At 38.7% G+C, this 22,589-nt stretch overlaps 1 protein-coding gene across 1 annotated transcript in view; it reads left to right on the top strand.

The window, feature by feature from the left end:
* The window catches only part of ZNF365 (zinc finger protein 365), a 30,198-nt gene extending 20,104 nt beyond the window's left edge, over nucleotides 1–10,094 (top strand). Inside the window, exons 4-5 of the mRNA XM_074296634.1 lie at nucleotides 4,023–4,060; nucleotides 6,004–10,094. Coding sequence (XP_074152735.1) covers nucleotides 4,023–4,060; nucleotides 6,004–6,265 — 300 coding nt within the window. The 3' untranslated portion in view covers nucleotides 6,266–10,094. The remainder of the gene's footprint in view (nucleotides 1–4,022; nucleotides 4,061–6,003) is intronic.
* Nucleotides 10,095–22,589: the final 12,495 nt, after the last annotated feature.

Raw genomic sequence — 22,589 nt, 5'->3', positions numbered from 1 at the left:
TTCTTTGTAGTCTTCCTTTCATTTCTTGCTTCATTTCTAGTTCTCCCATATTCTCACAGTTTCACATAGATTTATCTTTTGGAGAATTCAAGTCAACATTTATCAGGCAACTATTATGTGCCAGGCACTGTGCTGAGCAACGGTAATACAAAGACGAAAATCAAAAGCAATCTCTGCCCTCAACATGCTGGAGGAACAGCATACACACACCACACAGATAAATATGCAGTGCTTACAACTAGATAGATACACATTTATACAAAATATGTACAAAGTAATGGGAGTCGGGAGGATAACAAGTAACAGAAAAATCCGAAATAGCCTCTTGGATAAAATGTTACCCAAACTGAGCCTGGAGGGAAGTTGGAGGGTCAAGAGATGGAGCTGGGGAGGGAGAATTCTTAGTGTTAGGAGAAATAGAGATTTGGGAGTGCAGTAAACAAGCATGGGTAGCTTAGGTGGAGAAGATGTTGAGAATGGGGAGAATAAAGAATAAGAAATGGCCTCTGTCCTTATCATCTAGAAGAGGAGCCAAGATTGCCCCACAGACAATAACCTGAGATCATCCAGGAAAAGGGCATGAGTAAGAGAAACTGGTAGGAAGCTGAGTGTGTCCACAGCCAATGAGAAGTCATGTCTGGCTGGATGTGAATGAGCATCCATCTGAGCTGGTAGATTCCCTGAGCCATGTAAAGCAGGAAACATTTATTTCTTGGAATGGCTACCCCAGCATTTTTTTTGGTAGACTCAGCTTTGGCCAGTCATGCCTGCAAACCTTTATTCCCTTCAATCTCCCTCTAAAATAGATATCTTTTGTCTTAACATGATCTCTGGTGGCCAGAGGTATCAGTCTTTTTAGTCAGAACTGCATGGAAGACATCGTTCTTTACTCTCCCCGTACGCTGGTGTACAGTGGGTCAAGCTGAGAGGTGCCAGCGTTTGGGAATTTGAAATTAATTTCTCTCTAACGTAACTTCTCCCTGACCTGTGTTAAAAGTCCGGATCATGAGCAATATTAAGTCCTTTGATAATGTGTCATCTCTTTACCTCTAAGTTAGCAAAACACTTACCTTGTTTTTGGCAATTTTCATCAGTCCCCTTCAATGAAACCTCTGGGCTGGACATTCATCCTCCTGGTTTTGTCATCTCTACACATGAACGTTTCTCTCCTTCCCTCGCTCTCTTCTTTCAAGCTTCTTTGTTCTTTTCACCGGGATGTTCTAAAAATGTATTATGTTTACTCCAAGGTTTTCTCCTTGCCTCTGAAAATGCTGCCGAGTTATAGATGCAGAATGACCTAATTGCCCATCTGCTCACATTGGAGCTGTTTGGATATATTTTGGAGATATTGGGCTGATTTTGTTTGAAATGAGGATTTGTATTCAGTGCCCAATTATCATTCGTTGATTCCATTCATTTGAGCACTTATTAAGTGCCTTCTGTATGCCTGCTGGGAAGAACAGCTACAGGAAGGCAACCTGAGCTTGTACTAAATGAGGATCAGTTGAAGAAACTGAGACCTTCCTGATCTACACTCTTCTGCCAAGGCAAAACAAAATTATTAATGCTTCTGTCCCTCAAATTACTTTGTGTTTTCTTTTTTTTTTCCCCTGAGGCAATTGGGGTTAAGTGATTTGCCCAGGGTCACACAGCCAGAAAGTATTTTTTAAAATTTTTTTTAGTCTTTTTTAAATTAATTTTTATAATTATAACATTTTTTGACAGTACATATGCATAGGTAATTTTTTTACAACATTATCCCCTTGTACTCCCTTCTGTTCCAAATTTTTCCCCTCCTTCCCTCCACCCCCTCCCCTAGATGGCAGGCATTCCCATACAGATTAAATATCTTATAGTATATCCTAGGTACAATATATATGTGCAGAACCGAATTTTGTTGTTGTTGTTGCAAAGGAAGAATTGGATTCGGAAGGTAAAAATATCCTGGGGAGAATAAACAAAAAAGCAAACAAAAAAAATTGCTCACAGTTTACACTCATTTCCCAGTGTTCCTTTTCTGGGTATAGCTGACTCTGTCCATCATTGATCAGTTGGAATTGGATTAGCTCTTGTCTGTGTTAAAGATATCCACTTCCATCAGAATACATCCTCATACAGTAACATTGTTGAAGTGTATAATGATCTCCTGGTTCTGCTCGTTTCACTCAGCATCAGTTGATGTAAGTCTCTCCAGGCCTCTCTGTATTCTTCCTGTTGGTCATTTCTTACAGAACAATAATATTCCATAACATTCATATACCACAATTTACCCAACCATTCTCCAATTGATGGACATCCATTCATTTTCCAGTTTCTAGCCACTACAAAAAGACAGCCAGAAAGTATTAAGGGTCTGAGGTCAGATTTCTTCAGGACTTCAGGACTGTTACTCTATCCACTGCACCACTTAGCTGCCCAATACTTTGTGTTTTCTATACATTTGTATATGCTTTTATGAATATGCATGCTGTTTTTCCATATAAGCTCCTTGAAGACAGGTCCCAGTGATTTTATCTCTTATCTCCAGTGCCTGGTATATGGTAGGAGCTTAATAAATGTTTTTGATTGATTCATTAATCTAATTAATCAATCTAAAGATGAAAAAGGCCTGGGAAAGAGAAGACAAAAGGAAGACAAGGGCATTTGACTGAGTAATAGAAGGAATGACACATAGAAGGACGTTTAGACCCATTCTGGAGAAGGCAGAGCGAAGAGTGAGGGCAATGAGTGGGATAATAGAAAAAGACAATTTTAGTCTGGTGGACAGGAAGAATTTCTGAACAATTCTAGCTGGCCCATTGTGGAGTGAGTTCCCCAGCTAAGGATGAAATCATGGATAGGTGAAAGAAAGGAGTTCTTTTCTACCATTCTACCATTCTGCCTCATTTATAATCTTCCATATTAATACAACTTTCTTCTTTTGATATTTTTTTCTTTTTCTTTTTCTTTTTTTTTTGCTGAGGCAATTGGGGTTAAGTAACTTGCCCAGGATATATGTGTATATGCATACAAATAAGTATGTACATTTGTATATGTGTGTATACATAAGCCTACAGGAATGTACACATGTGTTTGTGCATTTTTACATATGTATGTATGTGTATACACACATAAACATGCACACAGAGACTGTACAAGTAGCCATGTTGAATAGATGTAAGGTAACCTTGAAGGGGAAGGTATCAACAGTTGGGGGGATGAAGAAGGACCTTCAGGAAGCCACTGGTGCTGGAGCTGAGTCTTAAAGAAGCAAAGGCCTCTGAAAGGTGGAAGTGACGAAGGGGAACATTCCAAGCAATCTCTGCTTTAAATCCTATTTTCCTTACATCTCATAGGAATTATTCTTTTTTAAACAATTATTTTATTTAAGTAAAACAGAATAAGAAAAACAGAAAAACAGAAAAGGAATGCAAAACAAAATAAAATAAAAGACAACACAATGTTATGTGCCCAGAAGAACATTAGGGAGGATTCAAAACATATAATAACAAGTTACCATTTCAAGAAAGTATACACACACACACACACACACATATATTAGTAGAAGAAATTATATTCATGTGTGTCCATCTTTACTTCCTTGTAGATTTTTTTTTGTTCTCTGCTGTGCTTGTAGGAATTATTCATGGGGCCTCTATATTTTGATTTTTTTTTTCATGGCAATATGACCTCCTCAATATGAGTGGAGATTGCAACTTATTTATGCTTTCGCATTCTGTGTAATTTTTGTCCATATTCTTCCATGAACTCTCCATGTTAGGAGCCAACATGTTGGAACAATATAACCTTCTGAAATAAGTCTCATAGCAAAGATACACGACACACACAGAGAAATCAGTCTGAATTCCAATGTGAGAGAGCAGCAGCCAAATAATTCAGCACTCTTCCATATGGAAATCAGTGTGGCCCACCCAATGGGTCCTCACAATTTATACAGAGTCCTTGTCGGGGTGGGGGTGGGGACTAGGAATTGTTCAATCCACCTGTGAAGTAATGCTTTTCTCTTATTTGTTTTTCTTCAGTTTACAGACATCGCTTCAAATAGGAAACCAAAATGCCTGTATGTACTTATATTTATGTTTTTGATTATTTAATTTAGATTTTAATAGAGAATGTTTTCATGTTGCATTCTTTTTTTACGATTCACAGGTGATATGTCTACACAGAGCCATAACTAGGATAAAATAATCAGACCTCTATCCCTGGGTGCTAAAATTTGGAGTGTGCTCACAGCACACAAATCCCTTTTACAGCATAGAAACAGCTGAGATCAGCACCAATACTAATTAATTAAAACAGGTTATAATCCAGATGAGTTCTATAATTTCCCATCCTCCCAGGTACTGTCTTTCCCAAAAGTAGTCTCTAGGGCCCTCAAACACCAAAATAGCTAGTTATAACTCTGTGTAATTAGACATATACAAATATCAACAACGACATGATCATATGGTGTATGTATGGTGAAGATCAGGAAGAAATTTACCATTGTGTTTCTTATTTTTTAAAACTTCACTGGGGACCGTCTGATTACTACTATGGAAAAGTATAAGTTTAAAAAAAAGGGAAAAAATGATAGGCAGAAATAGCAGGCGGTAAAGTAGTCAGAAATAGACTTTAGACATATTTCTTCATAAACGAGGGAAACTGGAAGGATAAATAGTCCAACTTCCTCAATCAATAAACATTTGTTAATGCTTGCTAGTGTCAGGCACTAGCTAAGCACTGTGATACAAAAAGCAAAAGACAATGTTCTGCAGAGGAAAAAAAGATTCCTGCCCTCAAAGAGCTTACATTATAATGTGGGAGGGAACATGCAAACAAATATATGCATATGTAGGAAAAAATAGGAAATAATTAATAGAAGGAAGGCCCTAGCAGATGAGGAAACTGAAGTTCAGAGGGAGTCCAGAGGATTGACTAAAGAAATAGTAAAAGCTAAGAACTAGCAGAGCAGAATTCAAGCATATCCTTTGATGTCATATCCAATATTCTTCCAGGATTTATTCCCTCAAACACTTCTAGTGTCCTCATTACTATAATACTAGGAAAGACAGTATGGGTTAGAGAGAAAAGCTTTTGGACTGGACTTCAGGTCCTATTACACATCAGCTGTGAGACTGTGGACAACTGGCTTATCTTTGCTGAGTCTCGGTAATAAATAAAACATATTTTAAGTGGTTTTCCAATCTGAAAATGCTGTAGAAATGTTAGCTGTCATCTTCCTCCTCCTCATCTTAGTCTAATACATGTGTATCACTTAACTTGTTTAGTTAGTTAAGAAATATTACAAAGGACTTGGTTTATGTACCCTATTCTTGACTGAGTACTGGGAGCTGTTTATTTAGTTGGTTATTTTACTGATGCTTTCAGGTTTACATTGTTATCACTTCTCAGTGATCAAGTAGAAATCCACCTTATAATAAAAAAGTCAATTTTAAATAATTTTTCTCTAGTTATATATAAAGCAATTTTTTACATTTAAAATTTTGCACTAAAACTTTGAGTTCCAGATTTTCTTCCTTCCTCCCCACCCTCATGCTCCATTAAGAAGGTACATGTGAAGTTGTTTAATAATTAAACAAAAACAAATTGAGCAAAATTAATTTGTTAGACAACACAGATCAACATGGTGGCCGTGGCTGACAATGTAAGCTTCGTTCCATCCATGGCAGCCTCCAGCCTTGCCACTTCAAAGGAAGAATTTCACCGTCAGTGCCGTACTGCTGCAGCATTGATCAGATTTCTGAAGTTCTTCAGTGTGTGTGTGTGTGTTTTCATGGTCATTGTGTAGCTCGTTGTTTTGTTCTTGTTTAGTTAGTTCTCTATCAGTTCTTGTAAATCTTGCCAAGTTTCTCTGAATTCTTCGTAGCCTTGATTCTACTTCTTTAACTGATTATGGTCCTTGCCTTTTTCCACTTTAAAAATAGGGGCTCAAAAAACCAACTTAAGCCCCTACAGGTTTTCAAAGACAGGATCTTCACTATGTTTCTCTCTGATCTGCAGGTGTCGAGGGGCCCCTCACCCTGCATGTCACAATCCTGACCTCAAGGCCCACTTCCACCCAAAGGGAAGGAATTCCCTGAAGAAAGCCAAGGATGAACGAGGGAGCATGCAGTCAGCTAGGTTTGCCCATGACCTTGCAGATTCCTCGAGAGAACTCTGGAGACCTTTGAAAAAAGGGGAGCCTCTGGGCCCAGCCAGGAAGGTCAACGTCAAGGCAAAAATGGTCAAAAAAAAGTCACTAGCCATCGTGAACATCATCTGAAGAGAGTGGGGGTCTCCAAGCTGCCAGTTCTGAGCTTTGGGGAAAGGAAAGTAATTTGTTCCAAGTACCACTTGGCTGTCCCACAGGACATTGATGATTAACACATTAACTTTGTGAGAACAGGAAAACCTCAGTTAACTAGCCCTCAATTAACTAGAACATTAAGTTAACCACCTCTGAGGACCACATCACCTTAGAGGAAAAATCACAATAAACAAATAAACTTATACTAATGTCTCAAGCCCCTACTCTCAGTATATGCTTGATGACTCTTAACAATTCTACCTAATTTTCTCCTCTCCTAAGTATACATTGCTAATCCGTGATCATTCATTTTCTGTACCTAAAGCTACATAGTGGCCTTAGCCATCAGGAATATTCAACTGTACTTCCTGGCTTATTAAGAAAAAAGTGAATTTTATAAAGTTTTTTTTTTTGCCCCCACTGATAACAAAGATTGGGACAAAAAAAAAAGTGATACTACCTTGTGACTTTACACAAGTCACTTAACCTCCATGGACCTCAGTATCCCCATCTGTAAAATATAGGGGTTGGACTAGATGTCCACTGAATTTCCTTCCAACTTGATCTATGATGCTACAATCCTGTAGTTTCTACTTGACTCGTAGTTGAAAAATCAACTTAAATAAATCAGTTTATCAGGATCCCTATTTACTCAAGTCTTCTGGTTCATTGAGGTTTTGCTGTTGTTTAGTTCCCTCAAGTGAAATGTCGGTTATAGGGTTATGTTTTTCTGGATCCCAAGACCCCGCTATTCTGTTAGGGAGCAGCTTAACTTGTTGATGCAAGCATGGGATTTGGGGTCAAATCTCACCCTTGCTAATTATGAGTTGGGTGACTTTGGGCAAGTTTCTCCCTGGAGGTTGGACTTGGGTCCCTTCCAGCTCCTGTGATCCCACATAGAACCTAATTTGGGTTCACCCCTGTCCTTTTCTATGGCTGCACATTTTGCATCCAGACAGCCTGATGTTGTTTCTTATTAGCCGGCATGTTCTTACTAGCATCTCCTTAGTCACCTGTGGTTGTGCTGTCCATTGGACTCCTCAGCCCCTGCGTCTATCTGACTGCACTCACCAGTGGCCATCTTCTTCAGCATCGCCATATCCTGGGTCTGCAGATGCTAGAAATATCAGCACGGCTTTTCCCCCATGGCACATTCACTCTTGGCAGTGCTTTCTCCTTCTCAGCCGTAGTAAATGGATGTGATTTTTTTCTCTGATATCCTTTCTTCCCAGGCTGCCTTGTTCTTTGTTCCTTAGAGCTTCTCCCCACTCTTATGATTAGTACACTCACTAATCTTGCCTTGAACCTAATATTTGATATGCTTAATACATTAGCCTGTCTGTTGAAGTAATCCTGAAGTTAATGAGGGTAGGCCAGCCCCCTCCAGTCCCCTAGGAGCCCCCTCTGAGAGTAACTTCTATTTCTCCTAAGGTGTGTCCATTTGGAAGCTTCTTTGGGATCATCCCTTGCTTCCAGAAACGGGTTTTTACATCGCCGTTTTTCAAGTAAGAGTATCAGACCTCACAAAGAGCTCACAAGTGCTGATGTCTGGAGTTATGAACAAGGTCAATCTTGTCCACAAGACAAAGGTCCATGTATATATGACTCAAGTACATGAATAATTTATTTTTAAATACTCAGGGGGAGGGGGGAATAAAGGGGAAGATATGTGTCTTTGTGTGTGTGGGGAGGTGATTTTTAAGTGACTTATATAATTACAATGATAATCTAACTAAATGAACATTAGTCAGAGTCTTTTGCTCTGGTCATTACTGCCATAAGCACCAGACTAGTCATGAATTGAGAATGGGCAGTGAGGGTTTAATGAATTGGAAAAAGTCTGATGAGATATATAACTAGTTGGTACACATTACATATCACAGTATTCAAACTTGTCATAGTGAAAAGTTTCCATCCCTCGACCTTTGAGGTCAGGGAGATGGGTATTCATGTCATGTCTGTGAAGGAGTCCTGTGGATAAAGTGCCCATGAGTGTCACTGTTTAGGTTGAAAGTCACATTGTAAAAAAAAATTGGTAAAGTAACATAGATATTTATTTGGGGTCCTGTTGTACCCCAGACACTATTTATTCTTACTGTTCATAACCTAATTGCACTTTAGAATTTCTGTACTGATTCAATGAGTTCTCAACTATATTGCATGCTCTCCTTTCTGTCAGGTAATGTGTGTATGATGTGATGACAGCATAATGAATGCTTTGCTGCAAAGTGAGTGGCCAGAAACTCTTATCTCGCTGTATCCCTTTGAGTTATGGCAACCAACATCTTCAGTTTTCATTCAGCAAGCCCTCTCTATCTGGGTGAAAACAGTGGTTCCCCAAAGTACCACCATGGCACATGAGTATCATTCAGGTGTGGAGAGAAGGGAGCAACTCCTTGCCTGCCAGAGCAGTGCTTTTGTTGCTGACAGTTGTGCTTATTAAAGGCAGGGACGTGCGCCTTACCTAGCCTTTTTTGTTCTTGTCTCTGGATTTTTTTGCATCACAGTCAGGGAGCATTAGGAGTACAGGGAGGTATTATTGGCTCAGCCCCCATACATATCCCGTGGGGCTTTGTAGACAAGAATCCCTGAAATGGATGTGGAGGGATTTACACTAACAATCAGGGTTTTAATGAAAGGAATTTTCCAAACCTAAGTCTGAGCTTAAGGTGGGACCAGGGAACTGAATTTAGCATCAAGAGAAATGTGGTCAAAAGAAAAAATTTAATTTTAGCTTGTGGGCTTCTGCTAATTTTCTGGTTTGAAGGGGTGTTCATAACCTTATGCTAACCATTAAATGATCTTCAGACCACTCTTGCCATGAAAAATCTTATCATCCCCCAAAATCCCAGAAGGCAACCAGAAAAAAGATTAAGTCTTCACTTTTGATTGTTTCTTTCTTGGTGCTGACTCAAAGACCTTGGTCTCAGTCAACCTTCTGACATGGAATTAGAAAGTCAGACGCTTCCGTTAATCCCTGATTGTGAATCTTTGTGGCCAAAACCCATTTCATGAACTCCATCCAACACTTCAGCTCTCATAATTAACACTAAGTGGTAGGTGAATAAACTTAAAAGCAGGGCAGAGGGACCAAGTGAAATCTTTGCTCTTCATTCTTATCTGGCATTTTTATATGGTTGGATCAGGGACAAACCAAAAGGTTAGCACATTCTAGTCAGCCTGAGAGTGCTCATCTCTCTACATTTATTAGACAATGGAAACAAAACTGAACTTTGCGTGTTACATACCTATAATTGAGGTATCTTCTATACATTCAGTAGGAATTTTAAAAAGAATAAGAAGTTACAGGTAAATTCTAAACCCACTAAAAGGGCTGATGTCATGCATGTGGGGTGCCATGTATCTATTGTTGCTTTATTTAGCCAAGGAAGAAAAGCTGAGATGTGGAGTCTGGCTTGCTCCTGTGGGGTCACTCTATGGGCTGTGCCCTGGGTAACTGGCCCCCAGTTTGTACATATTAAGGGAGATATTTGCAGCTAAAGTTAATACTTTTTTTTGTAGGTGGCACCAAAGGTATACGGCGGAAAATGTTCAGTGTTGAACAAATCAATCTATTTTTTATTATTTGGTTCAGACTCGAACTTTTTTTCTTTTCTTTTTAAACTGGATTACAAAGTCTTAATGCTTAACAAAAGTCTTAAGTTCAGGTTACTTAAAGATATTGTTTTGCAACCTACTGCAGGGCCAGTCCGTTGTAGAGAAGTTGGAATATACTGTTATCAGAGTTTTAAAAGAAAATGTTTTTAGACTATGAGAAATTCTAACAATAAAGCTATATTTCTGAGTAACCATGGTGGTGTATGGATGTATATTTGAATTTCAAACTGTTCATGGCTCAGTATCATCTTGGGTCTTGTTACACCAAAGAAGTGTCTCTTTATGAATAGGAGATTTGTTGGTTACATAGTCACTATGATTTCATAGTCACTCTGACATAATGCTGTGGCCATTTTAGCACATGGCCTCTTTCAAGTGACTTGCCCAAGGTAACTTGGGCTTTAAGTGGTCCAGATGGGATTTAAACTGAAGGCATAAATTCTCTGATACCAAATCCAGCCAGATTTTCTACCATACAAAGGAAATTACAGAATCAGAATTTCAGAGCTGAAAGATGTCACCTAGTCTTAACCAGCACTGAACCTAAGTTTGTCTCATTAATCCTGCTTCTGCTATCTAGAGTTATGCAGAGTAAATAATCCTTCTTCCACTCTTGCAGCCATCTCTGAGGTTCACCCTTCAGTTTTGTCTTCTCTAGAATGGGCAGCCCGGGTCATTTTTTTCAGTCTGACCGTTCTCTGAACTCCTTACAAAAGACCCAGTGTAAGACTTCCAATGTTTGGGATGGGTAATTTGGCTAATGGCCAAGGATGAAGAGTGAATTAAAAATCATTAAGGGCTTATCAGGCTCTCATGATCACTGAGGATAAACATATGACAAGAGAGACAGCCCTCGTCCTCATGAAAACTTACATTGGGTAATGAGGTGGTGCAGTGGATAGAGCCCTGGGTCTGGAATGAGAAAGATGAGTTCAGATCTAGCTTTAGATTTTCTTTATAATCCTGAGGAAATTGCTTACTTAACTCAGTCACTTCAGTCATAGATTTGGCCCCATACAGGGCTCTCAGCCTCAGTTCCCACATCTGCTAAATGGGCATAAAATAGCATGTACTTCCCAGTTTTGTTATGAGGATAAAACAATATAGTACTTATAAATTGCTTTGTAAACCTAAAAGTGCTACATAAATGCTGTGATTACTTTATTGTTATAATCATCATCATTATCATCATATTCTAATAGGAGAGAACAACATCCATTTAGAATAGTGGCTAGACAGTTCCAATGATCTTGTGATGTAGAGACATCTGCACCCAGAGAGGACTGTGGGAACTGAGCATGGATCACCACACAGCATTTTCACTCTTTTCATTATTGTTTGCTTGCATTTTATTTTCTTTCTCATTTTTTTTCCTTTTTGATCTGATTTTTCTTGTGCAGCAAGATAATTGTATAAATATGTATGCATATATTGGATTTAACATGTAATTTACCATGTTTTCCCCCCTGAGGCAATTGGGGTTAAGTGACTTGCCCAGGGTCACACAGTTAGGAGTGTTAAGTGTCTGGGGAGTCATATTTGGACTCCGGGTCCTCCTCACTTCAGAACTGGTGCTCTATCCACTGTGCCACTTAGCTACTCCTATTTTTTACCATGTTTAACATATATTGGACTACTTATCATCTAGAGGAGGTGATGGGGAAAAGAGGGGTGGGGATTGGAACACAAAGTTTTACAAGAGTTAATGTTGAAAAATCATCCATGCATATGTTTTGAAAATAAAAAGTTTTGGACAAAGCACCAGCCCTGAAGTCAGGAGGACCTGAGTTCTAATTTGATCTCAGACACTTCACACTTCCTAGATGTGTGACTCTGGGCAAGTCATTAACCCCAATTGCCTCAGCAGAAAGAAAGGAATGAAAGAAGAAAGGAAGGAAGGAAGGAAGGAAGGAAGGAAGGAAGGAAGGAAGGAAGGAAGGAAGGAAGGAAGGAAGGAAGGAAGGAAGGAAGGAAGAGAGAGGGGGGGGAAGAGAGAGAGGAGAGAGAGAGAGAGAGAGAGAGAGAGAGAGAGAGAGAGAGAGAGAGAGAGAGAGAGAGAGAGGAGAAGAAGAAGAGGAAGAAAAAGAAGAAGAAGAAGAAGAAGAAGAAGAAGAAGAAGAAGAAGAAGAAGAAGAAGAAGAAGAAGAAGAAGAAGAAGAAGAAGAAGAAGAAGAAGAAGAAGAAGAAGAAGAAGAAGAAGAAGAAGAAGAAGAAGAAGAAGAAGAAGAAGAAGAAGAAGAAGAAGAAGAAGAAGAAGAAGAAGAAGAAGAAGAAGAAGAAGAAGAAGAAGGGAGGGAGGGAGGGAGGAAGAAAGGAAGGAAGGAAGAAAGAAGGAAAGAAAGGAAAGAAATAAATAAAGAAAATAGAATAGTGGCCAGGGAAGGGAGTTATGCCCTAGGAAGTCACAGAGAAGGTGACGCAGTATATAGGACAGTTAGGTAATGAGGAAAAGATTTGCAGGGGGTGGGTTACCATTTGCATGAATGGAAGTTGCCACAGCAGTGGCGCAAAACTATTGAAGCACGTGTTTGTCCACATTGGAAAGTACTCTGTAAAAACCTCATTAGGAAATGTTTTCCTTTACTTCCTCCTCCACTTAGTATCATCCATTCCCTTTATTATGTGCACCATAATCACTTCCCGATGTATTCTGTGTCCCTACACTCTTTCCTTATTCAAACAACAATAACAACTAACCAAAATGGACTAGCACAATGACCATATCTGACAATGTATGTGCCATTCTGTCACTAGTCTCCAGCTTTTCTACCAAAATCTGGGAAATGTGCTTATTATATTGGTTATTATATTTGATCTGAGATCAGTTATTTAGTGGTGTTTTCACTTATGTGATTTAATCTAGGAGTCCCCAATTTAATTGACATGAGCACGCTTAACCCCTGTTGAGTCTTAATAGCTTTTATGAATTGTTTTTGCTTAAAAAACAATTCTGTTGCCCAACATTTCCCACTCCAGGGATGTTAAACACCCTCAGGTTTCAGTTAGACTGATTCTAGGGTGACAGCTTTGGACCATTCACAAAAGACCAGTTTGATGTCCACTGTACTAAACTTCCTCTACAAATAGTAATGACAATCACTAGCAATTACCAAAAAACAAACAAACAAAAAAACCAAACCAAAAAAAACCCAAAAAACCTTTTCTTCCCTTAAAATAGTCAATAGAACATTAAATATTTTAATAGTCAATAGAATATTGAATATTTTAAAATAGAAATTAGCAGCTTTTTTTTGGCCTGAATTCTTTCAAAAAGGACAAGAAAGAGATAACAAGAATTATGATCATAGCAATACACTTTTTTTTAAAGCAGTATACATTTTAAGGAAGGAAGGGTTCTAGAGATTATAAGTGCTTTAAAAAGTTTAGGTTGATCTTGGTTCCAGAGAGAGGAAGGAGAAACAGTGGGTAAAAGTCACAGAAACCAATTTAAACGGAATAAAAAGACAAATCTTCTAACAATTAGAACTGTCTCAAAGAAGGACAAATCGCTTTGTGTTGCAATGGGCTCTCTCTCTCACTAGTGGTCTTCAAGGGAAGTCTGCATGAACCCATGGCAAAGATGTTGGGGAGGGATTCCTGTTCGGCTTCCATTAGACTAGCTGACCCCTGGAGTCCCTTCCAGCTCTGAAATTCTGTGAAGAGCAGAAATAAAGACTCTGCCCCCCAGCTGAGCCCCAGATGGATCAACAACAGATGTCAGTGGAAGACGGATGAAAGAAAAGTTCATTTCTTTGAATTTTCATCATCTTGGGCCATTTTTATCCTGTGAGATTTTACTTTGTACAGAATCAAACCCTATTCTTCAGAGCCCCAGAGGCAGAATGGTAAAGTGGAAAGAGCCCTAACTCTGTAGTCAGATTTCAGGCTATCGACAAGGATTTATTATGGATTTACTGGGTGTCAGACCCTCTGATAGGCACTGGGGATACAGAGACAAAGACAGTCCCTGCCCTCAATGAGTTTGCAGTCTAAGGGGGTGGGTGGGAAGACAACATGTAAATAGTTAGGTAGATACCAAATTGTTACAGAGTGGATGGGAGGTGTGATCTGAATGAGGAAGGCATTAGCAGCTAGGGAAACCAAGGAAAACTCCTGCAGAAAGGGTACTATTTGAGCTGAGCTGTGAAGGAAGGAAGGGAAATTAGGAGACAGAGATGAGGAGAGCTTTCTAGACCCAGGAGACAGTTAATTCCACTTAGAGTGTCGAGTTCAAGGAACAGCAAGTAGGCTAATAGCTGGATCTGCCCCAGAATTTTGTCTCTGATGCTGATCACCTTCTTGATTCTGGGGCTTGTTTAGCTTTTCTGACTCTCACCTACCACATCTTTAAAATCAGAGGCTTGGATAGCTGTCCAATCTCAGTCTGTGATCCTATGACCCAGTGACTTGGTGACCACTGAGGCATTTGTGTCTGACCCATGACAAAGCCTTCTAAGATCATGTGGGTCTGAACAGCCACCATTGGACACATTAACTTGAGGTCATTTTGGTCATCTTTGAGAACCAAGGACGACAGCCAACCAACCAATTCATCACTTGATGATCCTTTGACCCCTTCTAATTATTACCCTATTTTCCTTCATCCTTCAATCAATATCTAGCACATTACCAGTGACAATGGGAGTGCAGGAAGTTGTTTATGACAAATGATTAAGAATGAGCATGAAAAAAGTGGCAATATGAGAGTGACCCCCAGAATAGCATGTTGATACCCATGAGATAGGAAAAGAGCCAGAGAAAGGTCTCCAGCACCTTGGCCAGATCCTGTGCAGCACAAAGGATGAAAATTAAAAATTGACCAAGTTTCCAGAGAAATGGACAAAGTGCACAAAGAGGCAGTGGTCAGAGCCAGAGGAGAATACCCCCATCAGGGATATCATGGACCTTTCCAAGGATCATCTATTACTAGTCATTTAAATGACTGGTAATAGATGATCCTCGGAACTTTTTCCTAGAACTTTTTTCCTTTGTGTAGCTCATGGTCCTTACAACTTTAAATCTTCAAAAGTTTCTTTTTCATTAAAGCGCTTATGTGTCTTGTCCTACTTTTCAGTCATTAAAGCTGTTTGGATCATGAAACCTCATTAAACCTCAATTGAACTATTCCAAAAGCATGCAATTCAAAGAAACTGCTATAGATGCAATGAACTAGATTCCCCAGTGGCCCTTTAGAAAATATTGAATAACAGCAACCTGATTAATTCAAAGATTGCCTTTCTTTTTTTCTTTCTTTTCCCCCCTTTCTCTTTCTTTTTCCTTTCTTTTTTATTTCTTTGTTCTCTTCTTTTTTCTTTTCCTTTTTTACCTTTGTAATTCCTTCCTTTTTCTTTTTCTTTCCTTCTTTCTTTCCCTCCTTTTCTTTCATTTTATTTTTTTCCTTTCTCTTCCTTCCTTGCTTTGTTCCTTTCTTTTTCTCTCTCTCCTTCTTTCTTTCCATAAGGCTTGCAGGTGGAGATAACATTTTTCTCATCTTTGATTTTTTTTTTCTTTCATTATTTCTGGGCTTGTGATCCTGAGAGTTTTCAAGGCATATGTGTTGGCCAGAACAACCATGTTATCTTCATTAATTAAAACTCAAGTCACTTTGAGTTTTTGACATCCTTTCCATGTTAGTTAACAAAGCTTCATAAAAATTCTAACTTCATGGAGCCATTATTAAAACTGAAAATCAAAACACTAGGATAGATACATAAGTTTGAAAAAAGGGCTATTAATTCAAGACATTTTACATCCCACAAAAAAGAAGTAGAAATGGTAATGATGAATCCATTCTCCAGAAAAGATTGTTTTATTTTCCAAACTGTAATGTTTCTTAACACTAATTTTGAAGTAGAAATGGTTCATCTTTCCAATATATTTATTTTTATTCCTTTTAATGGTGTGCAAACCAGTTTCAACTGACTATAGAATTCTCCTGGTTTACTAATTCTTTTTTTTTGTTTGTTTTGTTTTTTTTTTTTTAGTTTTATAATTATAAATTTTTTGACAGTATATATGCATGAGTAATTTTTTTTTATAACATTATCCCTTGTATTCATTTTTCCAAATTTTCCCTTTCCTCCCTCTACTCCCTCTCCTAGATGACAGGCAATCCCATACATTTTACATGTGTTACATTTACTAACTAATTCAACAGAGTTTGTAATTTGGAAATGATGATAATAATATCAATAATGGCTACAATTTATACAGCACCTAATATGCTATATTATTATGTTAAGTGTTTTACAAATATTACCTCATTCAATCCTCACAACGACTCTAGAAGGTAAATACTATTATTATCCCCATTTTAAAGTTGAAGAAACTGAGGCAAACAGAGAGTAAGTGACTTGCCCTGGAACACATAGAACTGGTAAGTATCTGAGGCTGGATTTGAAGTTGGATCTTCCCAACTCCAGGCCTAGCACTCTATCCATTCTGCCACCTAGCTGCCTCTAAGATAAATGTGCCCCGAATGGTTAGCGCTTATATGCTAGATATTCTGGGAAGCTTTAAGATCAAGTAAACTCAGTCATAGCAGCTCACTAGCAGCCCAGGGCAAGGAATGTGTAATTTAAAAGCAAAACATTGAATTGAAATGGAAACAATTAGTGAGAAAAGGCAAACAATTTGATATGCCATTCTTGGAATTGGAGTCTTATCCCAGAGCAAAGAGATAAAGGAATGGGTAAAGCAATCCTCAGCAAACTTATTTTTTGAGATAGATATCCCTGCTGCGTGCCCCTGCCCAAAGTTAGGAAGAAGCACTCATGAAATCCAGGCCCCTCTCCAGCACAGGGCACTGCCATTCTCCTCCACATGGATGCAAATTGCTAGGTTCCCTTCCTGGCCAGTCTCTGGGACTAGAAAGCTTCAAATGTATCTAAAATGCAGTTACCCCCATTCTATTTGATACCTCTTGCCATGGTAGTTCAAGATTATGTCAGGATTTTCTAGACTAAACATTTCTCGGTGCAATTCTGCTTCAAGATACTCCTATTTCCTCCAGCATCAACATCTCCTTGTGTTAAAATCCTGGTCACCCAGGTGCTCAGTCTTGCTATGTCTCCTACCTTTTCTCAACTCTACCATCCTCATGCTTTTAAGAAAAGCTCACCAACAGGAAACTCATCATCCCAGAGATGCCATCACGTGGGTACTCACACTTCAGCAGGACCCTCAGTAGCTTCTGCCCCTCTGATCAAAGGGCTGTAGAATGGAGCAAAAAACATCTCCCTAGAAAAACAACAAGAGAAATTGAATTTTTATTGGGAAATGGATTCAGGTTCATCCTTAAAACTACACTACTCCTAACTTCTACTACATCTACTCCAGTTAGAAAAAAAGTCCTGCAAATCAAGTCCTCCCTTCTGTCTCTTCCCACCCAGTAATCTAATCACTAGAAAATTATCATCCTAGAGATTGCTTCATTTTGGGGGTTCACACCTCATTAATTCCCCACTTCCCTGCTTGGAGGATTAGAAGGTAGAGCAAAAAAAATCAAGCCAAACCAAACCAATCCAAAAACAAACAAAAACTTCACCTCCTCCCATAGTATCTTTTATAGAGGGCTCAAAATCCTTCCTTTTCCTTCAAAAGCCCTTCTTTGTCACTGGCTCCTCCGCTTGGTTTCCACTCCACTATCACCATTCTTCCTATTGCTTTTCAATCACCTTTTATGTATTGCCTTCTTCCATGTAAGCTTCTCGAGGGCAAGAAATCCCTTGCCTTTTTTCATTTGTCTTTCTAGTGCTTAGCACAGTCCCTGACATGAGAGGTTTTCAATAAATGTCTGTCCTGTCGTCATCATCTCATCCTGAAGCTCTCTGCACTTGGAACTATAGATTCCCCTCCCTTCTTCTCTCTTCCAGGTTTTCAGGACACTCCTCTTTTGGTTCTTCCATGTTTCTGACCTTCTCATTATCCATGTTGTGCCAGTAAAATGCAGGGCCCTCATGGCTCTGTTTTGGATGTTCTCTTTTCCCCTGCACGCCCATTTGATCTATCAGTTCTCAGGAGTTCAATCATCATCCCCATGCAGATAATTTCTTGATCCAGAAATCCAGCTCCTGTCTCCCTCCTGAGCTAGTCACCTAGCCTGTAATACATATTAAATATGTAATTCTTTCTTTTCTTTTCTTTCTTTCCACTTCTTGGCTTCCTCTTAATTTTGCTATTTATCACTAATGGTCCTTTTTAATCTTTAGACATCTTGAATCATAAGCTCCCATAGGAGCCTCAGACTTAACCTTTCCCAAGTAGAGTTCATCCTCCCCACTCCCACCCAACTCTTCCTGCTTCCAAATGACCAAGGGCATCAGTATGCTCCTTGTTCCCCAGACTCACTTTGGTTTTCTTCTTGGCTTCCCATTTGTGCTTATCCTACACATTGTATCTCATTCTGAGTCATTTGATTTCTCTCTTTACTACATCTTCCCCATACTTCCCCCATACATTGTCTTCCTCCTCACCTCCTTTTGCTAGCTACCTTTAAAACTCAGTTCATAATGAAACTTCTATAGTGGCCTTTTCCTGGGCTACTCCCCCAGCCTTCCCCATCTTCTCCTCCAAAATTGACTTCCATTTACTAGGTGTATATACTCTACGTACCTAAATATTTGCATATTGTCTTCCCCATTAGAATGTGAATTCTTTTACAACACAGACCACCTTTGGTCTTTCTGTGTAGCTCCTGAGCTTCGCATGGTCCTCCACACATAGTAGGTGTTGAAGGAATGTTTGTTAATGGACTAATTCAAAGAATTAGCTCCTGTTGAGTGTTTTTTAAGGTGAGGGATAAAACATTTCATCTTTTTCCCATTTTAAAATCCTACTTATTTTTTTCACTTACTTTTGTCATGTCCCTCCTAACCCCAATAAAAAAATTTAAAAGGAAAAAGAAATTCTCTTATATCATCCATACTCAAAGCTATATTTGTCTCTTATTCCAAAGTTTGAATCCATCAGCTCTCTGTCAGAAGATGGGGAGTGTATTTTATTTGACATCATTTTCTACTGATTATTCCCATTCCCACATCATCCCTCAGTGATTAACATTTGATCATACAAATTACTTTGAGACTAATAAAGCTAGACGAATAAGTCTAAATAATGCTAGAAATATTACAGGGAGAAGGGGGCAAAGCTGATAGCCTCTGTCAACATTCCTGTCACCACAGCAAAGGTTCAGGTTCCCATTATAGAAAGGGGCAAAGAATCACAGAAAAGAAAGCAACTGGCATTCGTAGAAATCAATCTATCAATATGATGCTTTGGGGTTTGGAAAGCACCGTGTTTAAATTATCTCATTGGAGTCTTGAAGACTTGGGAGGGATATTCTGTAGAAGGAAGGAAGAAAACGGGCATTTAAATGGTTAATATATGCCAAGTAATCCACTAAGCATTTATAATTATTAGCTAACTATTAACAACACTGCCAGGTGGGTGCTATTGTGATCATCACTTTATAGTTAAGAAAATGGAGGCAAGGGGCAGCTAGGTGGTGCAGTGGATAGAGCACCAGTCCTGAAGTCAAGAGAACCTGAGGTCAATTGTGGCCTCAGACACTTAACATTCCCTAGTGACTCTGGGCAAGTCACTTAACCCCAATAGCCTCAGGAAAAAAAGGAAAATAATATGGAAGAAGGAAGGAAGAAAGGAAGAAAGGAAAGAAGGAAGGAAGGAAGAGAGGGGGAAGGGAGGAAGGAAGGAAGAGAGGGAGGAGGGAGGAAGGAAGGAAGGAAGGAAGGAAGGAAGGAAGGAAGGAAGGAAGGAAGGAAGGAAGGAAGGAAGGAAGGAAGAGAGGAAGAAAGAAAGAAAGAAAGAAAGAAAGAAAGAAAGAAAGAAAGAAAGAAAGAAAGAAAGAAAGAAAGAAAGAAAGAAAGAAAGAAAGAAAGAAAGAAAGAAAGAAAGAAAGAAAGAAAGAAAGAAAGAAAGAAAGAAAGAAAGAAAGAAAAAAAGAAAGAAAGAAAGAAAGAAAAAAAGAAAGAAAGAGAAAGAAAGAAAAGGGAAGAAAGAAAGAAAGAAAAGGGAAGAAAGAAAGAAAGAAAAGGGAAGAAAGAAAGAAAGAAAGAAAGAAAGAAAGAAAGAAAGAAAGAAAGAAAGAAAGAAAGAAAAAAAGAAAGAAAGAGAAAGAAAGAAAAGGGAAGAAAGAAAGAAAGAAAAGGGAAGAAAGAAAGAAAGAAAAGGGAAGAAAGAAAGAAAGAAAGAAAGAAAGAAAGAAAGAAAGAAAGAAAGAAAGAAAGAAAGAAAGAAAGAAAGAAAGAAAGAAAAGGGAAGAAAGAAAGAAAGAAAGAAAGAAAGAAAGAAAGAAAGAAAGAAAGAAAGAAAGAAAGAAAGAAAAGAAAGAAAAGGGAAGAAAGAAAGAAAGAAAGAAAAGGGAAGAAAGAAAGAAAGGAAGGAAGAAAGAAAGAAAGGAAGAAAGAAAGAAAGGAAGGAAGAGAGAGAAAAAGAGAGAGAGAGAGAGAAAGAAAGAAAAAAGATCACACAGCTAGTAAGAGAGGTGGGATTGGAACCCTACCAATCTAGATATTCATGATGCCTCTCATTGGATTTGGACCTGGATGGTAACTTATAAATCATTCTTCTAGAACCTTCTTAAATTACAACTGAGGATACTGAGGCCCAAGGTGCTAAAGGGAAAATAAGATCATTGAGATCAATCCTCATTTTTTACAGCTAAGGTAACTGAGGCCACAAGATTTGACATTCACAAGTGACATAAGTCACAGAGGCCCAAAATAGCAGAGTTGGAATTAGAATTCAGGCCTCTGACTACAGATTCAGAATTCTTCACAGTTCAACCCTTGCCACAGTTTACACAGAGAATAAGGAGGATGATAGAGAAGCCACATCCTATGATTCCAAACCCAGTGGTATTTCCATCAGGATGGCGAAAAGAATTCTAAAATAACTTCTTGAGTGGAGAAAATTCACCTCCTTTTTTCCTTCCATTTTTATATATCACTTGCACAACTAGAATGGTAAATCCCTTCAGGGGATCCCATGAGTTTGAATTTGAACTATTTGAAGTTAAAAATCATATAAAATATGGTAATTGGTTCCAGTTTGAATCCAGTTAATATGACTGCTTTTCCAGTGTACTCCTCTCACGTCCACTTCTTATTTCAGGGCTATATAATAAAGATTGAAATTGGGGGAGAGGTTGTTCAATTAGCTTGGTAAAATTAACACAATCAGCCAAGTCCATGCATGTTTTCCACGTGTATAAATGCATACAGCATAGTAGATACAGAGCTGACTTTTTAGCCTGAAAGCCTTGGCTTCAAGGCACTCTTTAATATATGTTGGCTGTGTGACTCCAAGCAAATCACTTAACCTCTTAATTCCCCAGGCAGCTCTCTAACATTATCCATCCCAGAAAAGGTTTTGACCTGAACTGGTAGAGGAAGTTCCCTATTTGAATTAAGTTGCAGGTATAGTTACTATGCTGTTCTATACCCATAGACTCTCATAGCTCCAGAGATGGGGGATTATGGGGGTAGAACACCATCAGATTTGGTGGTTTGTTTTGGCAAACCTTTTCTTTTTTCATTCTTTGTTATAAAGGATAACTCTTTGGAGAGGGGAAAGAGAAGGCATATATTGGAAAATAAAGGAGACCGAAGAATGAAAGATGTCTGATTTTTTTTTAAATTAGAAAATTCCCAGAAGTTGAGGAACCCAACTTTCTACTTCAAGTCCAAGTATAAAATTGGAGGATTGGAGGTGGACACATGGGGTCAGATGCTATAATTATGTGTCCCGGAAGGCCTGACTTCTCCATCTCAATCATCCAGGAAATTTCGGACCATTGGAACTCTTTAATTGATCAATTTTGTTATTTGCTTCTCCTGAAAGTCATTGGTGATAATAGCTCAGCAGAATAATTCTCATCAAGGATAGGGCCACTGGTGAGTAGTCTTTACCATTCCTACCAAATTGCCACTTGTGTTGTTCCTAAAAGTTGCCCACAATGGCAGGCAACATCTTGAGTCTACTTGAGCTAAAATCCTACCATTCGAGCCCCTTTCGTTTGCGTCACTCAGTGCTGGCTGCTCTCGGCTTTTACATCAGCCTAATGCCGATGATTACCGTACATCCTGTGTGAAGGGCTTGGAGGAGCTGTTTTAGTGTTTGGGCCACAAGACCTTATTTGTTTGTTTTTTCCTGCCAGAAATGATCCCGGGGGAGAAAACATACAATAGGCTTTTATTAATAGATCTATTAGAATCATGAACAAAATGTCCTTTCCTATTTATGCGCTAATGCTGTATTTGGTTCTTCTGAGGTTCCTGCCAGCTGCCTTCTCTTCTGAAGTACAGAGGAGAAAAGAAGAAAAACCTTAAGATAATAAATCCATTTGTCAAGTTCACAAAAAAAATAATTGTTTATGTGACCTAAACCAGGTATGTTACATGACATATATTATGTATGTCCTATTAGCATGGAAAAGCTCTTGGCTTGAAATAAGAAGACTTGGGTCTGAATCTCAGCTCTGCTGCCCAATAGTTATGTGATCTTGCAATCTCTGAGTGAACTCAGTCCCTCAATTTCCTCATCTATAAAATGGGAGGATAATATATTTACTCTCCTTGACTCTACAAAGTGGTTATAAGAATGAGATATTGATTTTGCATTATGTCAAGTGCTCTCTTAATGTAAATATATCAACTCATAC

This window comes from Sminthopsis crassicaudata, chromosome 2, assembly GCF_048593235.1.
Source record: "Sminthopsis crassicaudata isolate SCR6 chromosome 2, ASM4859323v1, whole genome shotgun sequence".
NCBI lineage: Eukaryota > Metazoa > Chordata > Mammalia > Dasyuromorphia > Dasyuridae > Sminthopsis > Sminthopsis crassicaudata.
Note: the sequence above shows the minus strand (reverse complement) of the source record. Positions and strands in the feature narration are given on the sequence as shown.